The sequence below is a fragment of the Rhineura floridana genome, chromosome 8 (genome assembly GCF_030035675.1).
Source record: "Rhineura floridana isolate rRhiFlo1 chromosome 8, rRhiFlo1.hap2, whole genome shotgun sequence".
Lineage (NCBI taxonomy): Eukaryota > Metazoa > Chordata > Lepidosauria > Squamata > Rhineuridae > Rhineura > Rhineura floridana.
Genome location: NC_084487.1, coordinates 122,974,734 through 122,991,218, shown reverse-complemented (window position 1 = coordinate 122,991,218; position 16,485 = coordinate 122,974,734). Strand labels below are relative to the sequence as shown.

The window sequence follows — 16,485 nt, the reverse complement described above, 5'->3', positions numbered from 1 at the left end:
ATTGTTTTTAAAACTTTGTATTTTGTACACTGCATACATATATTTAGAGGATATAGGCATATCCAGCACCTAGGAGTGTGTGCATCATGCTTACATAGTGCTAATAATCTGTTTGTGGGTTAGGAATTAGGCCTAGGTACTATCCATCACTCTCCAACAGGTAATTAAGGCAAAACTGCCATCATGAACCATCATGCTTTGGTGGGAGAGATTGTTGTATGCTGAGAATGTGTATATGGGTCACTGCTCTGCAAGGGGATCTCTAGATTGGGCACGTAACCATATCTATATAACCCTTTGTTAAAATATATACACTATAGACCAGCCTTTTTCAACCAGTGTGCCTCCAGATGTTGTTGGACCACAACTCCCATCAGCCTCAGCCAGCATTGCCAATGGTCAGGAAAGATGGGAGTTGTGGTGCAACAACATCTGGAAGCACACTGGTTGGGAAAGGCTGCTATAGACAAACTCCGCTTGCATTGGCTGCCTGTATGTTTCCGAGCTCGATTCAAGGTACTGGTTTTAACCTATAAAACCATACATGGCTTAGGACCACAACACCTGATGGAATGCCTCTCCCGACACGAACCCACCCATACACTACACTCAACATCAAACCCACCCTCCTCTGGGTGCCTACTCGGAGGGAAGCTGGGAGTCTGGCAACAAGGGAGAGGGCCTTCTCAGTGGTGGCCCCCAAATTATGGATTGATTTTTGTGACGAGGTGCCCCTGGTGCCAACACTGTTATCTTTTCAGTGCCAGGTCAAGATTTTCCTCTTCTCCCAGGCATTTTAGCATGTGTTTTTAAATTGATTTTTTAAAAAATGTGTTTTTAAATTTGTATATTTGTTTTTAAAGTTTTTAATTGTTGTAAAGCGCCCAGAGAACTTCGGCTATGGGGCAGTATACAAATGCAATAAATAAATAATAAAGAAAGAAAGAAAAGAATGAGAATTAGAGAGAGCAACAGAATTATAGTACATTCCTGAGCTTGTGATGTTCAGATACATGGCAAGTTCTAACTCCTCTGTGTCACATTCTCCTTTTAACAACTGTTAGACGAAGACAAGGAGGGGGAACCTTGGGTCCGGGGGCCGAATGTGGCGCTCCAAGGCTCTGTATCTGGCCCTAGGGACTCTTCCCAGGCCACATCCCTCATTGGAGCACTTTCAAGTATTTTTGTCTGGCTGAAATGTGTCCTTGAACTCTGAAAAGCTTGGATGGAGGCTAAAGAGGGGCATGTGAGCATGTGTTTAGACATTAGCCTACTGGACTAAGGGTAAAACTGCATGTCACCTGCACCAGCATCTATTGTGCATACCACTTAGAGGTATTTTATATATTAAGTGGTATAGAAATGGCCTTACAAAAATATATATTTCCCAAATATCCCTTTGCTGTGGAATGATAATGTGGGGTGGGACAGGAGGGCACTGGCAGGAGTTTTTTCTGTTATTCCAGTTCTGATGATCATAGATATAGCAGCAGCTCTCTCTACACACATCCCCCCCAAGTCACACTAAGAGTTCATGTTTTGCACCTGCATTCTTGACTGGGGAGAAGGAAGGCCAAACACAAGACCAAATTATGTTGGGTACCTGCATCTTGACATGAGACCTTATATCAAGATTTTTATGAAAGGCAGAACTGAATACATGGGGCCTGGGAGGAGGAAGGGGTAATCTCAATGAGATTAATGTTCCAGTTGCACAAGAGTATGCATACTAGGCTATTTAACAACACAAAGTTTTGCAGGGACCAGATTGCAGATACAGTATGTATATCTGTAGGCTGCATGGAAACTGGGCCCACGGCCAGTGGCTGTAGTGTTGATCTTTCTCTCCCTGCTCAGCATGAACATCTATACTACGCTTCCCCTACCTGATGCCCTCCAGGTGTTTAGGACTATAAAAGCCATAATCCCTGGCCACTGGCCATGCTGGCTCAGGTGGATCAGGATGTTTTACAGTCCAAAACATCTGGAAGGGACTAGGGTAGGAAAGGACGATCTACACAAAATGAACAACTGCACAGAACTGTAATATACAGTGAGTCAGCATTCAATGTTCACTTTGCTTTGAAGTTAAATCACTGTGTTTAAAAAGTTCTTCAATATAATGCAATCATTGCATACCTATCAAAATGGCAAAATAAAATACAACAGCATCTAATGTATAGTTGATCGGGAGAAACAAAGAGAATTAAGTTGTTATTATTATTATTATTATTATTATTATTATTATTATTATTATTATTATTATTATTATTATTATTATTATTATAGGAGTAGAAGCCCAGGACGGCAAACAAAAACACTAAAAACATTATAAAACATCATAAAAACAGACATTAAAATATATTAAAACATCTTTAAAAACAGATAGCAAAACATGTTTAACAACATGTAATAAAACATCTTTTAAAGCATTTTTTAAAAAAAGCTTTAAAAACATCTTAAAAAGCAACAGCAACACAGATGCAGACAATACTGTAACCACAAGTCAAAGGTATGAAAATGAATACTGGCAACACCTTAGTCACTTGAAGAAGAAACTCAGAAAGGCATTTTATATTATATGATAAGTCATTACCAAAGAAAGTGGAGATGAAGGAGGAACCGGGGTCAAATGGGCACCTGCCACGTCCCCTCTCAAGTCTGTGAGCTTCTAGAAGAAACAGATGATCCTTTAAAAAGAAGTACAAAAAGCATTATATAAGCTAGTTGCTTATAAAAATTAAACTGTACCAAATTTCGTACCAGTGTTGTGGATTAGGAATAGCTAAATCACAGGGCTCATTCACAAGTTTATATGGTTGATGATCCTCTTCCACTAGCTACATGTTGAAATATGTGATCCGGGTACTTTGGGAAGGGGTCACATTCTCACAATCTCTGCCCTCCATTTCCACTGTTTCCCCCCCTATTTAACTCTTAAATAACTTAGCAACAAAGATAATGAAAACGGGTGTGGAATCATAATAGATAATGAAAATGGATGTGGAACCATCACCAATTATAATATTATTTCAAATAAATGTCGTTGCTGGTTGTCTTTTTCATTTTCTTGGTGTGGGCCCCTTTCTTTTGCTTTCCATCTCCATGTGGAAACGACTTAGAAGGGATGAGACATTAAAGGGATAAGCAATTTAAAACATTTCTGTTCACCCAGATGTTTGTGCATTCTTGATCACTGATTCACTTACTCTCTGTTCACTGTGCTTATTATGAGACTCTTTTCCTGTATATTTTGATTTGTTTGCATGTAGTATTATTTTATTCATGCTGTACACTGCTTTGGTACTCCATGTGAAAGTACAGAAGTCCTTTGATAAAATAAGTCAGAAATTCATGCAAAGTGGGTCAAAATAGGATGAATAAGAATTGAGCCTTCTTTTTAACATATGTGCACCTGTAACACAGTAGTACATTGAACACTTTTATTCTACAGAGGATGGCAGGCCAGCCTTTTCTGTCAACTCCCTCCGTCCTCTTGGGAATTCAAATAAAATTTACTTATGCATTCATTCATTTATTTCATGATTTATAAATGGCTCTACATTCAGCAAATGCCTGAGCAGTGTAAAGAAACAGAAAATGAAACATAATACAGTTCCTAAAATAAGACGACTGAGAAGAATATTTTCTGTAATATTTTAAATCTTGATGCAGTTTTATTGTGAATATATAATTGCTGTAAATTACTTTAATTTTTTTAATGGAAAACATGTGTTTTTTATCAAATAAATAAATAAATACCAACAAGAATTAAAAACTGCAGAAATAAATAGGTTAATCTGGGAAGGCTTGGGGAAAAGGTTTTCAACAGACATCAACAACATAACGGAACTTGGGGCTTGCTTCACTTCTAAGGGTAGAAAAGTCCTGAGGACTGGTGCCACAAGAGTAAAAGCATGTGCTCAAGTCATACCATGCTTTACTGAAAAGATGTGTGACACCAACCACAGATCTTCATCCATAGATCTAAGTGACCAGGGTAGGATATCGAGGAAGAGGCATCTTTTCAGATACCATGGGTTCAGAATCATATAGCATATTTTTTTTCTGCCTTCAAGTCAATCCCGACTTATGGAGACCCTATGAATAGGGTTCTCATGGTAAGTAGTATTCAGAGGTGGTTTACCATTGCCAACCTCTGAGGATGAGAGGCAGTGACTGGCCCAAGGTCACCCAGTGAGATTCATGGCGGTGTGGGGATTTGAACCCTGGTCTCCCAGGTCATAGTCCAACACCTTAACCACTACATCACAGTGGCTCTCTTAAAACACAGATTGTAGTAAATTAGCCCCTAAAGGTTGCCCTGATCTAGATTCCTTTTTGGTATCAAAATAACCTTTTGTCTTAGCACCTGTAAACGAACATGTGAATAATTAAATGAAAAATAGAAATGGACTGCCTTCAAGTCAATTCCAACTTATAGCAACCCTATGAATAGGGTTTTTATGGTAAGCGGTATTCAGAGGTGGTTTTACCATTGCCTTCCTCTGAGGCTGAGAGGCAGTGACTGGCCCAAGGTCACCCAGGTAGCTTCATGGCTGTGTGGGGATTCGAACCCTGGTCTCCAAGGTGATAGTCCAACACTCTAACCACTACACCACACTGGCTCTCATATAGCATATACCAGTAGTAAAACCTTGGATCTAGCATGGTAGCAGAGTTGTGCTGCTGGATAATGGCACACTTTCTTTCTTCAGCAGGAGGCCGTGCCTGTGGCTGCAAGGGGTCAGGTGAGCAAATTATCTGCCAGTGAGGGCTTGCCTGTCTTCTGACTCCCACTGCTGCAAATACCTTCCCATCATGCTGACAGAAAGATAGCACCTACAGCCTCCTCCACCTCTTTCAGGAAACTGGCTGTGGGATTCTTAATTTCCTGACAGAATGAGATATAGCAATGGACAGGCCAGCCAATACCTGTACCATAACAGCATTCAGTTGCAGGACATGCAGAATCTTTTTTTAAAAAAAGGAAAGTTCAAAGCATGAATGCAGTGCGTTGAGACTGTTTTGGATGACAGTCTGTCTTGGCCCTAAGTATGCATTGACCTTCTATATCATCAAGCAAGTAGGATATTATCAAAAGTGTTTCCTGTAGAGAGAGAATATGCGTGTATGAAAAAATACGCACATCTTGATAGAAACCCGATGCAAATTTCTATTCTGCTAGGTTTGCACATATTTACAAGCTGCAGTTCACGGTGCTTTCCAAACAGTCACAATGGGATAGCAAAAGAAACTCCCATGCAATTCAAGCAAATCGTATTAGCCTGGGTTGTGCATTGTCCTCCTCTCTCAGGGTTGGGAACCTGTGGCCCTTCCCGTTGTTTTTGCACTCCAGCTCCCATCATCTCAAGGCAGCATGACACGGCTGATGGGAGTTCCATTTTGGCAAGATCTGGAGGGCTCCCAGCTCGCCACCCATGCCGTACCTGGAGCTCCTCTTTCTGTAGCAACATGCCAGGCTGAGAAGCAGACCTTAGTTAAGAAAAGAATGCAAGGTGGATGGTGATAAAAGTTGTCACATGCGTGCTAATCAATGAAAACACTAATGCTCATAATTGTACATTTTTGAAATAGTACAATGTGGATATTTAACACCGATCATCATCATCATGGTGCTACTGTGCTTGTACAGTACAGTATAAGAAAAAAGAGACAGGTCCCTGTCCTGAGGAGCTTACAAGCTAACTTTTCATGGAGAAACAGAGGAAGTCAGCGGAAAAGAGGAGCAGGAAAGTAGAAATGACTAAGTACGATAGCAGTTATATATTTATTCTGGCTTTGTTTTGTTATCTGCTACAGTTCTATACATGTTCGCCTTGGAGCAGGGGTGGGGTGGGTCAATGCACAGTGCTGACCTTGCCCCTCCCCCTCTCAGGAAGTTGCAGTGATGCTGCTGACAGGTCAGAAAAGTGCTCCCACCTCTCTGACCACTAATGCCTTGTACCTACATCTGAGTAGGCATGCATAGGGTTATGTTGTAAGGGGTTAAACCAAAGACTCCATAGACGAGGTGAATATTGAAAAGCAATCTGAAGAAACACTAGGTACATGTTGTGTTAGGCAAGATCAGAATTAGGTGAAACTTAAAGGTGTGGCTCTCTTTTTTTAACCTGGTGTCACTCAGCTCTAACAATAGAGCAATAACAGTTATATATCCTTACCAGTAGCTGTTTCATGTATTGTGTGCCTTAACTGGGTGATGGTGGGTTGTTGTTTTTTTTGCACAATTTCATGTGGAAACATGGTTTATGTAAACTATAATTCCTTGACATGATTAGCTGCAAGGGTTGTACTCCATTAAAAGTAAAGGCTCTCATCAATCTGGCAAGAAGCACTGGAAAAGAAATCTCATGCAGCGCAGAAAGAGTAACGGTAATGTTTGTCTCTTTATAACAGTATGCAATTTTAAACCAGCAATCTTTTGGAGATAAATGAAGCTAAAACTAGAAGCTGGAAATGAAAAATGAATTATATCGAGTGAAGACTGGGAAGAATATGCTTTTGTACAACTATACTGGAAATATATTTTACAGAAAACAATTAATGAAATGGTCACTGAGTTATTTTAACATGTTCCTGTTTGTGATGCTAGGGGTGCACACAAGCCTAAAATATCAGCCTCAATGCATCAAAATTCTTCCAAGGTGTGTGTGTGTGTGTGTGTGTGTGCGTGTGTGTGTGTGTATGTGTGTGTGTGTGTGTGAGAGAGAGAGAGAGAGCAGGGTGGACAACTGGCTCTAATAACATCTCAGAATAAATCAGGGCAAACATCTGAGTTTCAAACTCAAAGTTCAAACTAAAATGCATGCTAGTCAATAAGCTGTAAGGGACAGGTTTATGTCAAACTAACAATAACCAACAGCGTGTCCTAAACTGAAAGACCTGTCAATAGCACTTTACACTTGCTGGGGCAATTGCATCCATGCCAAAAGATTCTGCATGAATATCCCATTGCAGGGCTGAAGGTACATTGTGTATGTTGCAAGAATGATTGGTCAGGTACATCCCTGGTTCTCTCTTAAAGCAGGATTAAATAACAGGCATTAACTGCTGCAAAAACCTGTCCTAGTCATTTAAACTATCACCTATATGATATATTTCAATAGCAGTTCAGGGAGTATCATCTCCTACACATACCCCAGCAAATCAGCTGCAAACACCTTCCTCTATGTCTCTTTCTTCATAGAACACAACTCAGAGGGCGCAGAGATGAGCTTTATGCCCTCCCTCTTCACTAGAGAACTTACACTTTGAGAAGTATTGACTTCATACTTGTACTTTTTGTCACCTGAAGTGGTTTTATTCAGAAAGGCTTTTTTAAAAATTAACAATTTTGCTGGTTGTGTGAGCAGAATATTACTTTTAACATGGCATTTTAGTTCTGCTATTTCTAAATTACTGCAGGTTTTGAAATTTGTCTCATTTTATTTTTAAAAGATATACTTTCATTCTTCACAACATTCCCGCTAAAAAACCTGGGTTGATTAGACTGTTTTGTTTCCCTGTATGGAACAATTTTCACTGACATTAGGTTTTACCAAATCAAAAATTCTCCATTTATACAAGAAAACAAATTCCCTATTGTGAGAAATGTTGGGTGCCTTGGCTTAAGCCTAGCAAGACAATTAGGCAGCATTTGTACTGTCTTTTGTTATCTATGTTTGCACAGCTGCAATTTCTGATTGAATAACGTGTTTTCCATTTACCCTTCGAAGTTAAGGTGGACCACAATTTATATTCCACTAAAACACAAATATGTGTTTTTTTCAGCAGATCTTACCCGATTTGACAGAAAGCAAAGCATATTCTTCATAAATGTTTGCAGATGCACATGTTCACCAGGGAAATGGTCTGCAAAATTTCAACTTTCTTTTTCTTGTAGAGTTTTTCCATCTCAACCTTTCAGGACATCAAGACAAACAGTGACGACTGCTCTGAAGCATCTAGTGCTGGTGATTTTCACCACAAATTGAGTGATTTGCGTGTGTGTCAAGTTCCACATAATGACAATTTCAAAGGAAAACTATTCTCCCATTAATATGTTTCGAGGACTAGTGCCGTAATTTTAGCCATTCTTTGCCATTTGTGAAAACACCATTCTATAAGAAATGTCAGAAGAAAAACTGACACACTACAGGACATTACGTAGCACTTCAGTGACATTAGTCATGTCTCAGTCTCTTTCCAACCGTTAGGTTTGAGTTGTGTAAGAACACACAGAAGGGGAACCAGAGATTGTCTCAATGTAGCTTGGAAGGAAGACATTTAATTTATGGTATGTAAAGAAACCTGAGAAGTATTCAATGGGTACTAACATTGCCATTTTTTGTTGTTGCTTGAAGCTGTGGCTACTCTGTAACTTAGCAACAGGGCAGTAATAAATAACATCAAAGCACATCACATGCCAAAAGATCATAAACCATAAAGAGACCATGCTGAAAGCAATGAAGGCTCTACGTAGGACTGATTCACACAATGCATCATTTTGTTGTACAGAAGATTTTAAAGTTAATGCTTTTTAGTGTGTGAATGAGACAAACACATGTTTGGGAAAGTTTTTATTCTTATTTATTGGATTTCTTACCCACCCTTCACCATAAGGTCTCAGAACAGGTTACAATAAAAAATATAATATTAAAATCAGTTAAAATGTGTATCAGACAGGCATGCTCACCAGAGGACCCACAGGAGCCTCCTGTCAAGTAGCAGTGGGCTGCAAACTTGAGCTTCTGGCCTCATAAAATGTGGCCATTTTAAATTGCATTGTAAAGAGATACACATCAGACTTCCTGCTCATTCTTTTAGTCATTACTCAAAAAGCAATTTCAGTACGTGTGTAACTTTAACACAAAGGATGTGGCTAGTATGCCTCTGTACAACATACAGGCTCATGACCGTACTCATCAATATCAAAAATAGTGGAACCTCATCAGTAGCCTGTTGTGTCAGAGGACACAACAGAGGACAGGCTATTAATCCATTCATGCCATTTAAATTCACCTTTCTATGAAATATTCAAGACAACTAGCCACACCCATTGAAAGACTTCATTAATTTGTAATGGTCTCTTCTCCTATTGATTGCCTTCTCAACCACATTGTGATGGCTATTTTCAGAGAGGGAAGGCATCAGATCAAGAGTCCCACTGATTCGACCAAGTAAGTTAGTCGTTACATTCTTATGTTTCTTCTTAGAGTGACTGTGTTCATACAATATATCTCCACGGACTTCCGGGAAGGGTGACTTAGCCTGTGCCTGCTTTTGAGACGGGCTCCTGCCTCAAAAGAAGCTTATTCAGATATATCAGTCAGATTTTTTCTTTTTTTGACTGATTAAACTTCTCCCGGGTAGGGAGAAACGAAGAGATTAACCTCAAAGCCTATTTTTGTTGGGACGACCAGATCTCATTAATTTATGGGACGAGGTCCAGCCGACGAAGGTGGGACGGATTTTTAACAACAAGCTCTATCTGGAAAAGCGAACGTTCATCTTATCTTCTAAGAGAGAACGCACTAACAGGCAAGCACCCTTCTTTCTATATTTTTCTTTTACTTGACTTAAATTGTTGCTGTTTAAAAGAGATTTGCCAGATTGATCGGTTTTTGACATCTCACTGGGGAGCCATAACTTCTCTCTGCTACTCACTAATTAATAGCTTATCTCTGTTTTTGTTGCAAAAAGCTGTCCTGGATTTGCATTCTAAAGATATACACAGAAGAGGGATTTCTATTCCAGATTTTTATTTTGAAGAATATTATATTGTCTGAGACTACTCTCTTTTTGGTCTATTTTATTTTGACGAATCTGTTTTCTGACGACCGCCATTAATTGTTTCGATCCTGGGAACTGCATTTTGTTTATTTAAGCATGGAGAGATAAGGCTGTCTGCTCTGTTTATACTGTGATGTCACCAAGTTTGGAGTATTAACCCAATTGTTGCTGAAATAAGAAGTGGTTTTCCTATATTTTTCTTTTAAAATGGCAATTAAGAAAGTGGCTGAGAAGCTGGAAATAACTATGTTTCAGAAAATAATGGATGAGATTGAGATAACGAAACAAAACCTGCGACAGGGTTGTAAGGAGCTGAAAATTGAATTGAGTAAAATGAAGCAGGAGATTAAAGATATAGGGGTCCCTGTGAGAGAGGTGACCCTGGAAGGGGTCCCTGTGAGAGAGGAGACCCCGGAGATTGGAACAAACGTGGAACAAGAAAAAGATTTGGAGTCTATGGACTTTAGAAACAAAATTTATTGTTTGGAGACACAGGAGATTAAAGACATAGGGGTCCTTGTGAGAGAGGAGACCCTGGAGACTGGAACAGGGGTCCCTGTGAGAGAGGAGACCCTGGAGACTGGAACAGGGGTCCCTGTGAGAGAGGAGATCCCGGAGATTGGAACAAACGTGGAACAGGAACAAGATTTGGAGTCTATGGACTTTAGAAATAAAATCTATTGTTTGGAACTCAATGTTATCTCTGAAGAAATTAATGAAGATTCTAGAGATAAAGTTATCAATGGCATGGATAATCTTCTGGACTGGAATGATGTGATGGAGCCCAATATAGAGAAAATCTATGGAATTAACTGCAGCCATGTGACAATGGAAAAACTTTCAAGAGATGACCCAGTGTATTTTGAAAAAAAGAACAGAGATATGATTTTACAGCAGTATTTCAGCAACCTATTCAGAATGGATGGCAAGAAAATATTTGGGATAGAGGTAATTCCCATCAGACTCTTACTATATGACTATGGCTTTGACAGCAAGATTATTATGGAATACTGATAATGGAAGATTGGATACTGAAATTACTGGACTTAACAAGACTACTGAAGATGGAAGATGGAAAATGGAACTAATAGGGATAATAGAACAATGGCTACTGAAATTACTGAACCTAACAGATTCTGATGTGATGGATTAATTGAAATGTTTATTTTGACTATGGTTATGACAACAAGATTATCATAATTAGTAATGAGATGGATTAATCGATATGCTTATCTGGAAAAAAAAAATTGATAGATATATTTCTTAAAGAATTGAAACCTCTCTTTGACTTTTTGTGGAAAGAATAAAGTAATGTTTATGAGATTTGATGATTAAGTAAGATAACTACTGGAGGAAAGTGATTTTATAATATGACTTAAGAGACAGGATTGTTATATATTATAGACTTATAACTGATTTGATCTTTGACAAATGGGAAGTCAATATTTTACTCTTTATTTTTTATTTTTGTTTTTTTTTTCTTTTTTTCTTTTTGTTTAACTATTTTTGATTTTGTTTTTTGTCTTTGAATGTTTTATGATTTTGTCTTGTATGTTTTATGAAAATCTGAATAAAAATTATTGAAAAAAAAAAAATACAATATATCTCCACATTGTTTTATGAGCTGGAGGAACATTCAGCTTCATGAGGTCACTGAGCTAAAAGTTCACTTTGGAACCTGTGCTTGGATTAAAAGAACACTAAATTTTCTGCTGATTTACTGACATGTTCTGTGGTTTTTCAGGTTTAAAAATATCATGTGCAAGTCAGAGTTCAACCGATATGCCTAACCTCAATAAAGCTTCTGCAGAGTGTATTTAACATCATTGCTGAACATCAGTTTTTTGCAGTAAACTACAGAATACTTTTATAACAAAGTTCAAGAACATGCACGTTTGCAATCTATCATAAATACCATATTGTCCTTTAAGATGAAATGAAGCCATTTTTTTTTAAAAGGATACTTTGAAACACATATCCCCACAACATAATTCTATTTCTTTATCATAGGGGTGGTGGTGGACAGGAACTAACCTCTATTTCTTATCACACAAAAGCCCACCCCATTTTTTGTTACAGGTTTCACACTTGATGAAATAAGCAATGTTAATATTAAAGGATGAAATGATGATCCTAAGCCATTCTTGATAGCTATGTAAAGGCAGAAACACATACTGGCCCTGATCCATCTCCACATCCAGATATGTATTCTCTATCCACATTACCTGAGTTCATGCAAACTTCCCTCTGTGTGCATTTCTCCCCCGCTATACTGGAACGATGGCCTTCCCATTAATGCTAAAGCCCATTTAACAAACACAAATAAAGAGCTATAGCTACACTTAGAAATGTTGTCACTGATGTGCAATCGATGTGCGTCTGATTACCTCAATGGAAACTGAAATATGTATTATTTATGTAGCTATGAATGAGCTAAGGGGATGTTTCAAATCCCCACACACACATATGCACTGCTAAGAAGCTCCTCTGCATGCAAATTTCCCTGCTTGCATAGCTGTTGCCCACGCCATCACCATTTCCCCACTACACTACAGGCATTGGTGGATGGGAAGAAGCAGTAACTTGTAACTGCATCTCATGAAGTGCACTGGCCACCTGCCAATGGCAGTGGCCCCAGAGATGTACTACTGTGGGACGCTGCATGCATCTGGGGAAACACACAGAGAGAGAAGCTTTTAGACAGCTTCTGCTTGGAATTCTATCATGGTCTTTGGTGGTGCTCACGCACTAGTGTGTGAGCCAACCTTAGGGACTGAGTATATGAAGCAGGACAGCTGACGATAGCCTCTAAGAGATGACAGCTTAAGGAAAGATGTGAACAAGGAAGCTTGAATAGCTATTCAAATGACCCGGAAAACCTTTGCTTATTTAGACATTTATGCTCCTTTTTTATAAGTTAAAAATGGCTTGCAGACAAGTTTAAAACAATCCCTAATAACAAATGTATTTAAACTATTGCAATAAATATGAAGCAACAAATGAAAGAGCATTCGGCAAAATTTTAAAAATCTTGGCAAGTGGCATAATTCCAACACCACTGCTTAAAGAATTGCACTGGCTGCTAATTAGCTACTGTGCTAGGTTCAAAATAAAATTTCAAATCCAGAACCCAAAGCATCTGCCACAAAATTCGTATCTGATAAATGTCAGACAACAAAAAATAGTCTTACATTTTCACATTATACTGCGAAAGAAATTTAAAGTACTGATAGTGTGCATTGTTTAATATGTCTTATTGTGTTATATATATTGTAAATAGTTTTGAGACTTTTTAAAATGAAATGATATTCAGTACAAACCTATTAATCAAATTACACAAAACAGAAATTTCTCAGTGAAGCATTTGCTGCAAAGATATAAATTATGAGTAGAATTTCAAAACAAGTGAGCATATGGGTAGCTCAGATACATCAAGAACTTTATTACAGATGGCATATGGACCAAAGGTACACTGAATTTGAGTAGTTTTTTTTAAAAAAAAATGAGGTTGTATCCAATATAGTGCTAAGTTAAAGTCACTTAGTGGAAGCCCTTGTTAGGTGAAGCAGCCACATTTCTAGGTGGGACATTTTTGATGGGGAAGCTCATAGCTCCAAGCAATTCTCCCCCAACTCAGTGGTGGAAAAGATGTGAGGACCTGGGAAAAGAAAAGGCAGTGACCTTCCTCCTCACTCCTCCTCCATGCAGACAGTACTTACATAATTGGCTATGTGAAACCCAAGTTAACAGAGAATTTAGTATGAACACCAGGAATTAAATCTTACATTTGTTTTTGTTTCATAAGAAAAAAGGATATTAAGGATACAGTTTTAAACTCCTATCATGACAACACCAATGCAAAAAAAAAAAAAAAAAAACAGGGTTAGAAACAGAGTAAGAGCATATTACAATGCAACCATAGTCAAGCATTTAGGGAGACAGGTGCTGAGAACAATATGCATTATTTTCTTGTTGAAGTCAATGAGGCTGAGTCCATAGCTTTGTAAAATCTTTACTGCATAATATACTTCTTTTCATACACTTATAAAAATGCTTGTTAAACATGCAAGAAAGCTTTCTGAATTGTAGGTTCATGATACGCCTTTTCAGACAGAAAAAAGATGCACAGCACATAAAAATCATACTTTAAAACAGTTGTAGCTTTAGATTTTTCCTAGAATTAATGTAATTTTTAAAATCAAAATTAAGGTTAACTGTCGTTTTTTCAAATGCAACAAAAAACAAATTTGCTAAATGCTTGTGAATCACTGAACCCTGAAAAGGCCTCATGTTGAGCTGAAAATCAGAAATGATGCCTGAATTACAGCCTAGGTAGCCAACCAGATAGTAAACTATAGTGTGCACAGCGGTGTTTCTATTCCTCTACGGCTGTTTTCATTCTTTGCCAAGTACTCAAGAAAAAAAGTCACTATGATTGTGAGTATAATGAGTGCTTTAAAATAGTAAAGGGTAACTTAGGCTAGATATTTTTTCAGATCACTTTAAGTTATCTCTTTATTTCACCCTTTAGCAAAAAGCATCCAATCTTGCTCTATTCATCATCATAACTGCAAAATTAACTCTTCTTATTGCAGGCAAACAAACATGTTTCTTTATTGCTTCCTGGTTAGACAACTGAAATGGAAAGCAGAGCAAAGGAAAGTCCAAGGGATGGAGTCTAACTCTAGTTCAAAGTTCTAATACGCTGTTTTAATATTTAACTCTTCAAGGGTCATGATACTATAGAGGCTGGGTTCCCCCCCCCAGGATCACTTAAGCAATTATAGGGTGATTGTGATCAAGAAAAATTCACCCTCAGTCTTGAGTGAACAGACTTTTGGGGGCTCTTCAAAATAAGGTTTTTGTTGTACGCTCACCCTGCCTTATTCACTGAATTTTTCAGAAGGTCCTTTTCTTAAATTACTCCTGTTCTTAAAGCAAGCTGTCATTCTTTAAATGGAGGTTGTCATTATCTGTCATGTCACAAATTAAAAAGATATACTTGTGCTGTTGGAGCACTGTTGTGCAAAGGAAAATACAGTACGTTAACAAAACAGGACATTACCAAAGATGGCTGGGCCAATGGGTTGCACAATAGGAATTAGCTGTTGCACAACAAGAATTAGCTGTTGTACAACAAGGTTCAAGTAGAACGACTTTTCCTTTTCTATAAAAATGATGAAAGTTAATATTTTGCAGGAATTCTTCCTGAGATCTGTTTTTAATCTTCTTTACTATTGAAATTTATTGAATAACAATAGTGCTAGATCATGAAACTAATCATAAAGACAAACAGCACAAGAGAAATAATAAATCCTCTCTTCAAAAACTAAAGTATGAGTTTAAAATCTATATTTTTGTTAAATATAAATGATACAGACAATATATTGAATTATAAAGTAAAAACATACTGAAAAATCTGGAGCCAAGTCAAGTTTCTGGTTCGTGTTATAAGTTTAAAAATTTGGAATTTCTGTCAAAATATCTATCCTGGACACTATGATCAAGAAATGTCACTCTGATTTAATATACTGCATGCATGCCCACATACATTCAGCAGTACCAGTTCTACTTAAATAGAAGGGCATCAGCAGAGTAGCTTAAAGTGTGAGTAGGTTGGTATGGGAGTAGTCAGGTTCCATGCATCTCAGCCTATTTAGAGCATTGAAGTACCAGCACATTGAACTGGGCTCTAAAACGAACAGCTATCCAGCGCAGTTCCTTTCAAACTGATGAGGTATGATCCAAGTGAGCTGTACCATTTAAAATACTGGCAGGATTCTCTCTAATTGATGGTTTTGAACCAAACCAGCAACAATAAGCTACTCCTGGATTCCAGGCCTAGTCTCCATCTCAGCACCCTACACTTATCCCCATGCTCCTTCTGCATGATGGCTAGGTATAACTATTTTACTGCTGCTGCTGCCATCATCATGTTTACTGAGCCACCATTTAGGAGACAGTTTTTATGACATTCTGGTAATGTGGTGTGCCACCATGATCCCTAGCTGAATGAGAAGTACACCTGATACATGTGCTTGGAACTGATTGTAACCTTGTTAGGGGAAATCACAGCCCAACAATCTGAGTGATTCTTTATATCAAGCGGGGGGCTACCCCGTGGCCTCCAGATGTTATTGGTCTTCATCATCTCCAGCCAGCATGGCCAACAGTACTTCAACATCATCTGGCACACAGGGATCCATAATGGTAACCATACCACCAGAACAATGATTTAATTTGCCCAAAATATTATCTACTTGGGTGCACTGTTCACTTTAATGATTATTCACTAATAGGCAAAAAAAATCTTGTAGTTTAAGAAACGTACCTTTAGCCAGCAGATATTTCTATCAAACTTTAAAAAGCAGGGGAGGGGAGAGTAGAGGGAAGGAGGAAGGGGGGCAGAGGGGAGCAGAAGAGGGGGAGGGGGAAGGAGGGCATTGGGAAGGGGAGGGGTGAAGGAAGGGGAGGGGGCAAAAGGGAGGTGATGGGAGGGAGGAGGAGGGGAGGGCAGGTTTGATCAATTGCATGCTTATTGAGTTCAGTGGGATTTACTCCTGTGCAATCATGCTTCAGATAGGTGAAAGCGACCATGGGGGAAGGGGAGGAAGGGATTGGAAGGGGGTGGAGGAGGGGAAGGGAGGGGTGAAGGGAGGGGTGAAGTGAGGGGTGAAGGAAGGGGGAGGT

At 38.6% G+C, this 16,485-nt stretch overlaps 1 protein-coding gene across 3 annotated transcripts in view; it reads right to left on the bottom strand.

The window, feature by feature from the left end:
* SEMA3E (semaphorin 3E) overlaps positions 1-16,485 on the bottom strand; it is a 264,507-nt gene that overhangs the window by 54,227 nt on the left and 193,795 nt on the right. For all 3 annotated transcript variants that reach the window (XM_061582315.1, XM_061582316.1, XM_061582317.1), the window contains one exon: positions 2,597-2,690. In XM_061582315.1, the coding sequence (XP_061438299.1) occupies positions 2,597-2,690 (94 nt within the window). The remainder of the gene's footprint in view (positions 1-2,596; positions 2,691-16,485) is intronic.